Genomic DNA, 15,165 nt, shown 5'->3' on the forward strand with positions numbered 1-15,165 from the left:
AAGCTTGCCCACCACTGATAAACTGATTGGCCTGTAGTTACTAGGATGTCCTTATTACCCTTTCTTGAATAAGGGTGTCACATTTTCCACTTGCCAATCCACCCCGATTCTAGGGAAGATTGGAAGATTATGGCAAGCCATTCCGCTATCTCCACCCCCACTTTCCTTAGCAACCTGGGATGCAAGCCATCCAGACCAGGTGACTTATTCACTCTAAGCATAGCCAGCCTTTCCAGTACATCTGTCCATCAATTTTCACATCATCCATTACTTCTGCCATCTCCACTTCTGATAATTTGTCAGCATCCTCCTTCGTCATAAACACTAATAGAAAGCACCTTTCCCTGTGCCTCTAACCATATATCACCCTCTTTGACCCTAATAAACCCACCCCATCTCTTGCTACTCACTTATTACTTGCATGCCAGTAAAATGTTTTTGGGTTCCTTTTTATGTTAACTGCTATTCTATTCTCATTTTCTTGGCCAGTTTTATTTTGCTCTTCACTTTCGCTCTGAACTTCTTGTATTTGGCCTTGTTCCCAATTAATGAATTCATCTGACATGCATCATACACCCTTTTTTTTGTTTCATCACATTCTCTACCTCCCTCGTCAGTCAAGGAGCCTGGTTTTGGTTCTCATACCTTTCATCCTTATTGGAATGTACCTAGCCTGTACCTGAAACATTCATTTTTCATGTTAATATTTTTCTTGCCAGTCATTTTACCCTGGCTAGATCCCCCTCATCCCATTGAAGTTGGCCCTCTTCCAATTTAGAAGCTCTACTTTAGATCCTTCCTTGTTCTTCTCCATTGCTAACCTAAACCTTATGATACAATGATCATTCTTACCCAAGTGTTCCCCACAGACACTTGGTCCACTTGGCCAGCTCATTTATTCGCACTGGATCCAGCAATGCCTTCTTCCTAGTTGGACCGAGAAGAGTATGTTGAGGAACAGGCTATTTTAGATCTAGTATTATGTAATGGGAAAGGGCTAAGTAATAATCTTGTTGTAAAAGAACTTTTAGGGATGAGTGACCATAATATGATAGAATTTGACATTATGTTTGAAAGTGAGGTAGTTCAATCTGAAGCCAGGGTGTTAAATTTGAACAGAGGAAATTATGACGATATGAGGGACAAATTGGCTGAGGTGGACTGGAAAAATACATTAAAAGGTATGACAGTACATCGGCAATGGATAGTCTTTAAAGAATTATTACATAGTTTACAGCAACTATTACATTCCTTCAAGGCACAAAAACCCCAAAAGTAAAGGCAGTCAACTGTAGCTAACAATGGAAGTTAAGGATTGTATAAGATTAAAAGAAAAGGCCTATGAAGTTGCCAGAAATAGTAGTAGACCTGAGGATTGGGAGGATTTTAGAACACAGTAAAGAAGGGCCAAAAAACTGATAAAGGGAGAATAGAATATGAATGTAAAGTAGCAAAAAACATAAAAAGGGACCATAAAAGCTTCTATAGGTATGTAAAAAGGAAATATTTGGCTAGGACAAATGTGGGTCCATCACTGGCAGAGTCAGTAGAATTTATAATGAGGAATAGAGAAATGGCAGAGAAGCTAAATGATTACTTTGTTGTTTGTCTTCACTGAAAGATGTGAGAAATCTCCCAGAATTAGAGATCCAAGGGACTAGGGAGAATGAGGAATTGAAGGAACTTCATATTAGTAAGAAGGTTGTATTGGAGAAATTAATGGAGCTGAAGGTTGATAAGTCCCCAGGACCTGATATTCTGCATCCCAGAGTGTTGGAGATAGTGGATGCATTGGTGATAATTTTCCAAAATTCTATAGATTCTGGAGCGGTTCCTGCAGATTGGAAGGTCACAAATGCCACCCCATCATTTGCGAAGGGAGGGAGAGAGAAAACTGGGAATTACAGACCTGTTCACTTTACTTCAGTAGTAGGGAAAATGTTAAAATCTATTCTAAAGGATACGATAAATGGACACTTGGATGATAATCTGATTAGGCATAGTCAAAATGGATTTATGAACGGGAAATCATGTTTGACGAACCTGTTGGAGTTTATTGAGGATGTTACTAACATAATTGATAAAGGGGAGTTGGTGGACATAGTACACTTGGATTTTTCAGAAGACTTTTGATAAGGTTCCCCACAGGAGGTTGGTTATCAAAATTAAAGCACATGGGATAGGAGATAATATTCTGGCATGGATTAAGCATTGGTTAACGAGCAGAAAACAGAGTAGGAATAAACTGGTCCCTCTCGCTTTGGCAGGCTGTGATCAGTGGGGTACTGCAAGGATCGGTACTTGGGCCCCAGATGTTCACAAATATTAATGATTTGGATGTGAGGGCCAAATATAATATTTCCAAGTTCACAGATGACACAAAACTAGGTGGGAATGTGTGTTGTGAGGAAGATGCAAAGTGGCTTCAAGGGGATTTGGACAGACTTAGTGAGTGGACAAGCATGTGGCAGATGGAATATAATGTGGAAAAATGTGAGATTATCCATTTTGGTAGGAGGATTAGATGTGCAGAGTATTTCTTAAATGGTAAGAGATTAGAAAGTGTAGATGTGCAAAGGGACCTGGCTGTCCTTGTCAATAAGTCACTGAAAGCTAACATGAAGGTGCAGCAAGCAATTAAGAAGGCTAATGGTATGTTGGCCATTACCTCAAGAGGATTTGAGTATAGGAATACTGAAGTCTTGCTTCAATTGTATAGCACCTTGGTTAGACTGTACCTGGAGTACTGTGTGCAGTTTTAGTCCCCCTTACCTTAGGAAGGATATTATTGCCCTAGAGGGAGTGCCACGAAGGTTCACCAGACTTGTTCCAGGGATGGCAGGACTGTCATGAAGAGAGATTGGGGAAACTGGGCCTGTATTCTCTAGAGTTTCGAAGAATGAAAGGTGATCTCATTGAAACCTACAAAATACTTAAAAGGATAGACAGGGTAGTTGCAGGTAAGATGTTTCCCCTGGTTGGGGAGTCTAGAACCAGGGGACACATTTTCAGAATAAGGGGGAAGCCATTTAGGACAGATGAGGGGTGTGAAACTTTGGAATTCTCTACCCCAGAGGAATGTGGAAGCTCAGTCATTGAGTATGTTTAAAGTAGAGATTGACAGATTGCTAAATACCAATGACATAAAGGGATATGGGAATAGTGTAGAAAAAAGGCATTGAAGTGGATGATCAGCCATGATCATATTGAATGGCAGAGCAGGCTCGATGGGCTGAAGGGCCTACTCCTGTTCCTATGAGCCTGCTCTGCCATTCAACAAGATCATGGCTGATCTGATTGTAACCTCAACTCCGCATTCCCCCAATAACCTTTCACCCCTTGCTTATCAAGAATCTATCTGCCTCTGCCTTAAAATATTCAAAGACTGCTTCCACCGCCTTTTGAGGAAGAGAGTTCCAAGGACTCACGACCCTCGGAGAAAAAATTTCTCATCTGTCTTAAATGGGTGACCCCTTATTTTTAAACAGTGACCCTTAGTTCTAGATTCTTCCACCAGAGGAAACATCCTTTCCACATCCACCCTGTCAAGACCCCCAGGATCTTATATGTTTCAATCAAGTTGCCTCTTACTCTTCTAAACTGCAGTGAATACAAGCCTAGCCTGTCCACCCATTCCAGCTTTCAGCCTCTGAACTTCTAATGCATTTACAATAAGGAGACCAATACTGTACTCAGTATTCCAGATGTGGTCTCACCAATGCCATGTATAACTGAAGCATAACCTCCCTACTTTTGTATTCAATTCCCCCCTCAATAAAAGATAACATTCTATTAGCTTTCCTAATTACTTGCTGTACCTACGTACTAACCTTTTGCAATTCATGCACTATGATGCCCAGATCCCCCTCCATCGCCGAGCTCTGCAATCTCGCCATTTACATAATATGCGTCTTTTTTATTCTTCCTGCCAAAATGGACAATTTCACATTTTCCCACATTATACTCCATTTGCCAGATCTTTGCCCACTCACTTAACCTATCTATATCCCTTTGGAGCCTCCTTATGTCCTCTTCACAACTTACTTTCCTCCCTTTGTCATCAAATTTAGTAACCATACTTTCGATTCCTTAATCCAAGTCATTTATATAAATTGTAAAAAGTTGAGGCCCCAGCACTGATCCCTGTGGCACACCACTCGTTACATCTTGCCAACCAGCCAATGGCCCATTTGTGCCTACTGTTTCTTATTAGCTAGCCAGTCTTCTATCCATGCCAATATGTTTTCCCCCCCCCCCCCTTATACCAGGAGCTTTTATGTTCTGCAATAACCTTTGATGTGGCACCTTATCAAATGCCTTCTGGAAATCTAAGTACAGTACATCCACTGGTTCCCCTTCATCCACAGCATGTTACTTCAAAGAACTCCAATAAATTGGTTAAACATGATCTCTCAAAACCATGTTATTTCTGCCTGATTATCTTGAATTTTTCTAAGTGCCCTGCTATAACATCTTTAATAATAGCTTCTAACATTTTTCCCCGTGACACGTTAAGCTACCTGCCCTGTATTTTCCTACTTTCTGTCTCCCTCCCTTAATAAATTAGTTATATTGGCTATTTTCTAATCTAATGGAACCTTCCCTGAATCTAGGGAATTTTGATAAATTAAAACCAACGCATCAACTATCTCACTAGCCACTTCTTTTAAGACCCTAGGATGAAGCCCATCAGGACCCGGGGACTTGTCAGCCCTCAGCCCCAAAAATTTGGTGGTAGCGTCAGTGTAAAATGGAACTTTGTCACCGCAAGGTGCGGTGGTCACTTCTGCCAGTACTGTCATGGATAGATGCATCTGCGACAGATAGATTGGTGAAGGCAAGGTCATATCGGATTTTAGCTCCTGTTAAATTGGGCCTGTGGCACAGAGAGAAAAAAACTAAGAAATATGGTATTCAGGATTCTGCCAACTTGGCCAAGTGGTGCTGGTGAGTCACTCTTGGTGATGGACAGTGAAGTCCCCATGCAGAGTATATTCTGCACTCTTGCTACCCTCAGTGCTTCAAAATGGTGTTCAACATGGACTTGGTGTGAGTTAGAATGCAGGCAGCAGAGTTTTGGTTGAGCTCAAGTTTTTATAGGGTGAGAGTTGGGAGGCCAGCCAAGCGAGTGTTTGAATACAAAGAGCACAAAGAAAATTACAGCACAGGCACAGGCCCTTCGGCCCTCCAAGCCTGCGCCGATCCGGATCCTCTATCTAAACCTGTCGCCTATTTTCTAAGGGTCTGTATCTCTTTCTGCCCATTCATGTATCTGTCTAGATACATCTTAAAAGACGCTATCGTGCCCGCGTCTACCACCTCCGCTGGCAACAACAACAGAAACTTTCATTTATATAGCAACCTTAATGCAGCAAAATGTCCCAAGGTACTTCATAGGAGTGTAATCAAACAAAATTTGACACCGAGCCACATAAGGGAATATCAGGATAGAGAATCAAAAGCCTGATCAAAGATGTAGATTTTAAGAAGCATCTTAAAGAAGGAGAGGGAGCTTGAGAGGCAGACAGGTTTAGGAAGGGAATTGCAGAGCTTGGGGCCTAGGTAGCTGAAGGTATGGCCACCAATGGCGGAGCAATTAAAACTGTGCATGCTCGAGAACAGAATTGGAGTAGTGCAGATATCTGAGGATTGTAGGAGTGGAGGGGTGAGACTATAGAAGGATCTGAAAACAAGGATGAGAATTTTAAAATTGAGGAGTTGATTAACGGGGAGTCCGTGTAGGTCAGCCAGCACAGGGGTTGATGGTTGAACAGGGCTTGGTGCATGTAGGGACACAAGCAGCAGAGTTTTGGAGGGTAGAATGTGGGAGGCCAGCCATGAGCGTGTTGGAATAGTCAAGTCTAGAGGTAACAGGAATGGGTGAGGGTTTCAGCAGCAGATCAGAGCAGGCAGGGGCAAAGCCGGGTGATGTCATGAAGATAGATAGTCAAGTCTAGAGTTAACAAAGACATACAGAGGAGAGAAGATCAAGAGGGAAGTATGTTACATAAGATGAAGTCAGAATACCACAAGAGGACAGCCATGAACCACAGAGTTGAACTGAAATGAGGGAAAAGTGCAATTAAAACTTTGTATTAATTTGTTGAATATTTTGAATTACATGCTAGGTAAGATAGAGTTGGATATTGGGGGAGCCGAGGAAGGAATTAGATGCTGGGTTAGAGTAAAGTTGGTGGAGCAGAAGGTTCTTTTGCATTGACTTCAATCTGCACTATTTTGTTTAGAAACTTTACCCCCTTAACCATAGCACTTTCCTCGCTCGCTGTGTCGTGTACGCTCCCTTTCTCTGGTTTGGTGGCAGTGAATCTTTTACCTAAATGGGATGTATATCTGAGATGTGATGAGGGGATGGGACTTGCCTGCTGTGTGTTTTTTAGCTACTGACAGTGGCTGGAAGCGCAGTTGCGAATGTAGTGAACATAGGACTCTGAATGAAGCATGGAAATAAAAAGCCACTTACAGAGCTGGCTCTCAATGGCTGCTTTAACTCAATTGTTTACTGTGGAACTAATGATGAGACTGAAGAGGCCATGGCTGGCTTGTTGCAATTAGGCAGAGCAGGAAACACGTGGCCTCATCAGCATTTTTAGTGTCCTTCATTTCTTTGTTGATGTGTACTTTTTATTCTCTCTCTCAAAGACATCGATGAATGCCAATCATCCCCTTGTGCTTATGGAGCCACTTGTGTGGATGAGATTAATGGATACAGGTGCATCTGCCCCCCTGGAAGAGCAGGCTACAGATGCCAAGAAGGTATGTGTTTTCAAAAAATGATAATTCCTTATCTGCCTTAAGAGCGCTCTTAGTCTGCAGGAAGCACAATGGGCTTCCATTTTATGGCCTCTTTTTATTTTCTGATACGTAGCTGCTTGCTTGAAGGTAGCAGGGGGTCTGATCCTTGCCCTGTAGGACTGTAGCCCAGCAACAGTCAATCAAGGGAAGAATACAGGGGCTAGGGAGTTGTAGGTGTGGGTGAGGAGATGGTGGGAAGCTGACTGAAGACATGATGATCAGGCCTCCTGGTTTGGTTGTATTGATTTGGCCACAAGCTGTCCAAATTGTCTTTTGGCATTTTAGTGATGTGTGGGAAGAACGCAAGTGTGGCTCCACTTTATGCATAATCATAGAATCATGGAGTTAAACAGCAGAGACAGAGGCCAGTCGGTCGATCGTTCTTGTGCTAGCTCTTTGAAAGAGTTATCCAATTAGTCCCACTCTCCCTGCTCTTTCCCAAAGCCCGGCAGTTCTTATCCCCTTAAAGTATTCATTCAATTCTCTTTTGAAAGTTACTATTGAATCTGCTTTTACCACCCTTTTAAGCAGTATATTCCAGACCATAACTTGCTGCACAAATTTTTTTTTTTCCTTGTTTTGCCTCTGGTCCCTGCCCCCTGCCATGTTCTCCCAACAGGTGTCACTGCCCCGCATTTCCAGGTCATTGATTATATTTAAGACTGAGATCGGTAGGTTGATTTTTGGTCTCAGGGAATCGAACGATATGGGGATAGGGCAGGAAAGTGGAGTTGAGGCAGAAGATCAGCTGTGATTGTATTGAATGGCGGAGCAGGCTCGAGGGGCCATTTGGTCTACGACTGCTCCTATTTTTGTTATAATGTCACGTTTGCTCTCGAGCTCGCTTGCTGTGCCTCACTACAAGGAAAATGGAATAACCCAGCTTGATTCATTTCAATGAGCTCACAATCTGTCACTGTTTTTCTCAAACAAAATCAGTTTCTCTGGGGCTTGACCTTGGCAAGAATGTGCACAGAAAAACATCCTACACAAGTACCTTCATTACATATGTAAAGAAGGGAGCAGACAGAAAACTGCATTATTCTGCATAACAGGAATTTAATATGAATGCTGTGGAGGGCTAGGTGGTGTCAGTTCAGATACAATCTGTTCACCTTTGAGCTCTGGGTTTGTGCCCATCATAATTTTGTCAACCTTCCTAGCTAAATTGGGCCATGAGCTGATAGGTCAAACTTGAATTATCAGTAAATGGCCTGGGAGTGCTTAGGACAGTGTAGAGGGAGTTTTACTCTGTATCTAACCCTGTGTTGTACCTATCCTGGGAGTGTTTGGTGTTCACTTTTTTAGTTATATTGTAAATGTGATCTTTACATTTGTTTGTGATATTTCTACCAATATCTCAAAATGGCAATCTTCTCGCACTGTATCCAAAAGGATGGATAGGTTCCTGTGACATAGTTTCCCTCAATGAGCAAGAAAATCTGTGATCTGAGAGCTGTTAATCTCCAGCAAAGAACCTAATACTTTGACTTGTTTCCTTGCAGTCATTGGCTTTGGGAAGTCGTGCTTCATGTCAGGACAGTACCATCCACATGGAATCCGGTGGGAGCAGGAGTGCAACACTTGTCAGTGCCTGAATGGCAATGTGAACTGCACTAAGGTATGGCAGACTTCAAATCTTCAACTGAGGGACCTGTTTTTTTTTAAAATATTCTACAGTATCCTGTAAGACTCAAGGGTTAACAGTCAAAAATAGAAAGGCCTATTGGTTTTGAAAGGTCACAGACTTGAAACGTTAACTCTGCTTCTCTCAGATGCTGCCAGATCTGCTGAGTATTTCCAGCACTTTGTTTTTATTTCAGATTTCCAGCATCTGCAGTATTTTGCTTTTATTACCATCCTGAAAACCCTAAGCTGAGCTTCTGACGCCATACCCTCTCCATCACAAAGACCATCTGCTTCCACATCGGTAACATCACCTGTCTTCACACCAGCTGCTGAAACCATCATCCCTCAACTTTGTCACCTCTAGACTTGGCAATTGTAGTACTCTGCGAGCCAACCTTGCATTCTGCATAATCTTCTCATCCAAAACTTTACAGGCCATATATCCAACGTCAGTTGGCATGCACCCACCACCTTTGGCCTGCATTGATCCTGCTCTGAATGCCTCCAACTTAAAGTTCTCATTCATCTCTGTCCACCCTTCTCTAACCCTACAACTTCCCTCTCCTCTTTCTCCCCCCCCCCCCCCCCCCAAACTGTTAGTTCCTCTGACTGCGGCCTCTTGCATTTCCCCTCCCTTTGCCATGCTGTCTGCTGGAAAGCCCACTCTCTGGAATTCCAACCCTAAGTCTAAAACTTAAACAAAGCCTTACAACAAAAAAACAAAGCCTTAAACTTAAACATAGGTATGAGAAGAGAACTGACTAAGGTTAATTGAGTAAATAGACTAAAAGGTATGACAGTAAATAAACAGTGGGAAGCCTTTAAAAAAAAAAACAATTCAAAATGCTCAACAAAAATTGAAAAACAAAATCTCAGCATGAAAGACCCATCCGTGGCTCACCCAGGAAGTTAGACTGGTATTAGATTAAAAGAAGAGGCTTACAATGTAGCAGAAAACAGTAGGAAGTCTGAGGATTGGGAGTATTTTAGAAACCAGCAAAGGGCCACCAAAAAGTTGATAAAGGGAAAAAATAGAATGCGAGAGTAAACTAGCCAGAAATATAAAAACCGATTGTAAGAGCTTTTGTAAGTATATAGAAATGAAGGGAGTAACTGGAGTAAATGTTGCTCCCTTAGACGCAGAGACAAGTGGAATTATGGGCGGCGCAGTCTCACAGCTCCAGCGACCGGGGTTCGGTTCGGTTCTGGGTACTGCTTGTGTGGAGTTTGCGAGTTCTCCCTGTGACTGCGTGGGTTTCCTCCATGTGCTCCGGTTTCCTCCCACATGCCAAAGACTTGCAGGTTGATAGGTAAATTGGCCATTATAAATTGCCCCTCGTAGGTAGGTGGTAGGAGAATTTGAGGGAAGGTGGGGATGGGAGAGGGAAATGGGATTAATATAGGATTAGTATAAATGGGTGGTTGATGGTCAGCATGGACTCAGTGGGCTGAAGGGCCTGTTTCGGTGCTGTATCTCTCTGACTCTATCATGGAAAATGAGGAAATGGCAGAGGCATTGAACAAAATATTTTGTCCACCTTCTCAGTAGAAGACACAAATTTCATACCGGAAATAGATGGTAATCTAGGGGCTAAAAAGAGGTGAGGAAATTAATATCAGCAGAGAAAATGGATTGGAGAAACTTAACTAAAATCCAACAAATCCACAGAACTTCATTGCCTATACCGTAGGGTTCTAAAAGAGATAGCTGCAGAGATAGTGTATGCGCTAGCTATGATTTTCCAAAATTCCTTAGATTTGGGAACAGTCCCATCAGATCAGAAGTTGGCAAATGTTACACCGCTTTTCAAGAAAAGAGGGAGAGAAAACAGTGAACAACAGGCCAGTTAGCCTAACATCAATCATTGGGAAAATGCTGAAAACGATTATTAAGGAAGTCTTAACAATGCACTTAGGAAAGCACAGTATGATCAGAACAAGTCAACATGGTTTTACTAAAGGGAAATCCTGTTTAACAAATTTATTAGTTTTTTGAGGATGTAACTAGGGTAGATAAAGGGGAACCAGTAGATATATACCTGGATTTCCAAAAGGCATTCGATAAGGTGCCACATAAAAGATTAATAGGCAAGATAAGGGTTCATGGATTTGGTGGGGGATAATATATTAGCATGAATAGAGGATGGTTAACAGATAGGAAACAAAGAGTGGGCATAAATGGGGCATTTCAAGTTGGCAGGCAGTGAATAGTGGAGTGCTGCAAGGATTAGTGCTGGGGTCACAGCTGTTTAAAATCTATATCAATGACTTGGGTAAAGAAACAGAGTAATGTATCTGATGATACAAGGATAGGTGGAAAGGAAAGCTATGGGGAAGGACATAGAGGCTGCAAAGAGATATAAACAGGTTAAGTAAGTGGGCAACAAGATGGCAGATGGAGTATTAGAAAAGCAAAATATTTTTTTAAAGGTGTGAAACTTGTAAGTGTTGCTGTTCAAAGAGACTTGGGTGTGCTTGTACAAGGAACGCAAAATGTTAGCATGCAGGTACAGCAAGCAATTAGGAAGACAAATGGCACCTCTTTTACCATGCTTTTACTAAAGAAGACTTTGGATTCCTCTTTGTCAGCTGTCAGTCTGTTCTCATACTCTCTTTTGCTTTTCATTTGTTTTTTTCACTTCCCCTCTGAAATTCTGTATACAGTCTAGTTCTCAGTTGTATTTGCAACCTGACATCTGTCATGTGCACTGTTTTTCTATTTCACTTTACTCTGTATCTCTTTTGTTATCTGGGGAGCTCTGGCTTTGTTTGTCTTACCTTTTCCCCCGTCATGGGAATGTACTTTGACTGTACCCAAACCATCTCCTGTTTAAAGAGTATTGCATGCAGTTCTGGGCGCCACACTTAAGGAAAGACGTGAGGGCATTGGAGGAGTACAGAAAAGATTCACGCGAATGATTCCAAGCATGAGGAATTTCAGTTATGAAGATAGATTGGAGAAGTTAGGATTATTTTCCTTGGAGAAGAGAAAAACAAAGAACAGTACAGCACAGGAACAGGCCATTCGGCCCTCCAAGGCTGCGCCGATCTTGATGCCTGTCTAAACTAAAACCTTCTGCACTTAAGGGGCCCGTATCCCTCTATTCCCATCCTTTTCATGTATTTGTCAAGATGCCTCTTAAACGTCGCTATCGTACCTGCTTCCACCACCTCCCCCGGCAGCAAGTTCCAGGCACTCACCACCCTCTGTGTAAAGAACTTGCCTCGCACATCCCCTCTAAACTTTGCCCCTCGCACCTTAAACCTATGTCACCTAGTAACTAACTCTTCCAACCTGGGAAAAAGCTTCTGACTATCCACTCTGCCCATGCCACTCATAACTTTGTAAACCTCTATCATGTCGCCCCTCCACCTCCGTCGTTCCAGTGAAAACAATCCGAGTTTATCCAACCTCTCCTCATAGCTAATACCCTCCAGACCAGGCAACATCCTGGTAAACCTCTTCTGCACCCTCTCCAAAGCCTCCACATCTTTCTGGTAGTGTGGCGACCAGAATTGCATGCAATATTCCAAGTGTGGTCTAACTAAAGTTCTGTACAGCTGCAGCATGACTTGCCAATTTTTATACTTTGTGCCCCCATCAATGAAGGCAAACATGCCGTATGCCTTCTTAACGACCTTATCCACCTGCATTGCCACTTTCAGTGACCTGTGGATCTGTACACCCAGATCTCTGTGCCTGTCAGTACTCCTAAGGGTTCTGCCATTTACTTCCCACCTGTATTAGATCTTCCAAAATGCATTACCGCACATTTGTCCGGATTAAACTCCATCTGCCCTTTCTCCGCCCAGGTCTCCAACCAATCTATATCCTGCTGTATCCTCTGACAATCCTCATCACTATCCGCAACTCCACCAACCTTTGTGTCGTCTGCAAACTTACTAATCAGACCAGCTACATTTTCCTCCAAATCATTTATATATACTATAAACAGCAAAGGTCCCAACACTGATCCCTGTGGAACACCACTAGTCACAGCCCTCCATTCAGAAAAGACGGGAGTTAATTGTGGGGAACATAGAAGAGAAGGCTGAGAGATGATTTGATAGCGGTATTCAAAATCATGAGGGGCCTGGACAGTGTAGATAGAGAGAAACTATTCCCACTCATGAAAGGATTGAGAACAAGAGGGCACAGATTTAAAATATTTGGTAAGAGAAGCAAAAGTGACCTGAGGAAAAACTTTTTCACTCAGCAAGTGGTCAAGGTCTGGAATGCGCTGCCTGAGAACGTGGGAGAGACAGGTTCAATTGAAGCATTCAAAAGGGAATTAGACGGTTATATGAAAAGGAAGAACGTGCAACGTTACGGGGAGAAGGCGGGGGAATGGAACTGAGGGAATTGCTTTTTCAGAGAGCCAGTGTGGACACGATGGGCCAAATGGCCTCCTGCACTGTTATTCTGTGAGAAGCTAGATAAACACAGGGAGAGAGGAATAGAACGTTATGCTGGTAAGGTCAGAGGAAGAGGCTCATGTGGAATGTAAAGACCCCTTGGACCAGTTGAGCTGAGTGACTTGCTTCTGTGCTGTAATTTGTATGTAACAATGATGGGTAACTGGGACTCGGCCATCGCAGCTAGATGATCCTCGGTTCCATCACTGAGCTGTGATGATCTCAGAAGTTGGTGGGGGAGAGGCGGGTGCAATACAATAGGCCTCGCTGCTCCTGGAGAAACTGGTGTCCCACACTAGCGTTCTGGAGTTAAACAAAGGTAATTACATAGGCATGAGGACAGATTTGTCCCTCGTGGACTGGGCAGGAAGACTAAATGCTCGGACAGTTGATGAGCAGTGGCAGATGTTTAAGGAGATATTCAATTCCTCCCAGCTAAAATATATTCCAGAGAGGAAGATTGTAAGAGGGGGAAAAATATCCATGGCTAAGCAAGGAAGTTAAGGATAACATAAAGATAAAAACAAAGTCATACCATATTGCAAAGGGCAGTGGCAGGCTGGAAGATTGGGAAACTTTTAAAGATCAACAAAGGGTTACTAAAAGAGTAATAAAAAGAGCAACGGTAAATTATGAAAGAAAACTAGCGCAAAATATAAAAATGGATAGTAAAAGCTTCTATAAGTATACAAAAGGGAAGAGAGTAGCTAAAGTGAATGTTGGTCCCTTGGAGGATGAGACTGGGGAGTTAATTGTGGGGAACACAGAAATGGCAGAGACACTAAATCAGTATTTTTCCTCAGTTTTCATGGTGGAGGACACTAGTACCACCCCAATAGTAACAGGTAATGCAGAAGTTATAGAAAGGGAGGAACTTGGAGCAATCATCATCACTAGGGAAATAGTACTGAGCAAATTATTGGGATTGAAGGCAGAGAAGTCCCCAGGGCCTGATGGCCTACATCCTAGGGTCTTAACGGAAGTGGCAGCGGAGATAGTGGATCCATTAGTTATAATCCAAAATTCCCTGGATGCGGGAAAGCTTCCAGTGGATTGGAAAAATGCTAATATTCAAAAAAGGAGGGAGGCAGAAAGTAGGAAACTATAGACCAGTTAGTTTAACATCTGTCGTTGGGAAATTGTTAGAATCCATTATTAAAGAAGTAATAACAGGATATTTAGAAAGTCAAAACGCAATCCATCAGAGTCAGCATGGTTTTATGAAGGGTAAATCGTGTTTGACTAATTTGCTAGAGTTCTTCGAAGATGTAACAAGTAAAGTGGATAATGGGGATCCTGTAGATGTAGTATATCTGGACTTCCAGAAGGCATTTGATAAGGTGCCGCACAAAAGGTTAATACACAAGGTAAGATCACATGGGGTTAGGATCAATTTATTAGCTTGAATAGAGGATTGGCTAACCAACAGAAAACAGAGTCGGGATGAATGATTCCTTTTCTGGTTGGCAAGATGTAACTAGTGGGGTGCGACAGGGTTCGGTCCTCGGGCCCCAACTATTTGCAATCTATGTAAATGACTTAGGTGCAGGGATAGAAGGTACTATAGCCAAATTTGCAGATGACACTAAAATAGGAGGGATAGTGAGTTGCAGTAAAGAAATAAGAAATTTACAAATGGATATGGATAGGTTAGGTGAATGGACCAAAATTTGGCAGATGGAGTTTACCGTGGATAAGTGTGAGGTTATCCATTTTGGTCGGAAGAATAGAAAGGCAAATTATTATCTAAATAGAGAGAAACTTCGGAGTGCTTCGGTGCAGAGGGATCTGGGTGTCCTCGTGCATGAATCGCAGAAAACTAGTATGCAGGTATAGCAGGTAATAAGGAAGGCAAATGGAATTTTGGCATTTATTGCTGAAGAAATAGATTATAAAAGTAGGGAAGTGTTACTGCAGCTGTACAAGGCATGAGTGAGACTGCACCTGGAGAATTGCGTACAGTTTTGGTCCGCTTACTTGAGGAGGGATGTAGTTGCATTGGAGGCAGTTCAGAGGAGGTTCACTAGATTGATTAAGGGGATTGACAAAGTAGACGTAGAGACGATGTTTCCTCTTATGGGGCAATCTACAACCTGAGGTCATAGTTGTAGGATAAGGGGTAGCAGATTTAAAACAGAGATGAGGAGAAATTAGTTCTCTCAAAGGGTCATGAATCTGTGGAATTCACTACTCGAGTGTGGTGGATGCTGGGACATTGAGTAAATTTAAGGAGGAGATAGACAGATTTTTAATTAGTAATGGGTTGAAGGGTTATGGAGAATGGGCAGGAAAGTGGAGTTGAGGCCG

General features: G+C 42.5%; 1 protein-coding gene across 3 annotated transcripts in view; it reads left to right on the forward strand.

Moving 5' to 3' along the window:
• Positions 1-15,165, forward strand: part of jag2b (jagged canonical Notch ligand 2b) — a 244,731-nt gene that overhangs the window by 212,036 nt on the left and 17,530 nt on the right. For all 3 annotated transcript variants that reach the window (XM_068038507.1, XM_068038508.1, XM_068038509.1), the window contains 2 exons: positions 6,661-6,774; positions 8,319-8,434. In XM_068038507.1, the coding sequence (XP_067894608.1) occupies positions 6,661-6,774; positions 8,319-8,434 (230 nt within the window). The remainder of the gene's footprint in view (positions 1-6,660; positions 6,775-8,318; positions 8,435-15,165) is intronic.

This window comes from Heterodontus francisci, chromosome 9, assembly GCF_036365525.1.
Source record: "Heterodontus francisci isolate sHetFra1 chromosome 9, sHetFra1.hap1, whole genome shotgun sequence".
Lineage (NCBI taxonomy): Eukaryota > Metazoa > Chordata > Chondrichthyes > Heterodontiformes > Heterodontidae > Heterodontus > Heterodontus francisci.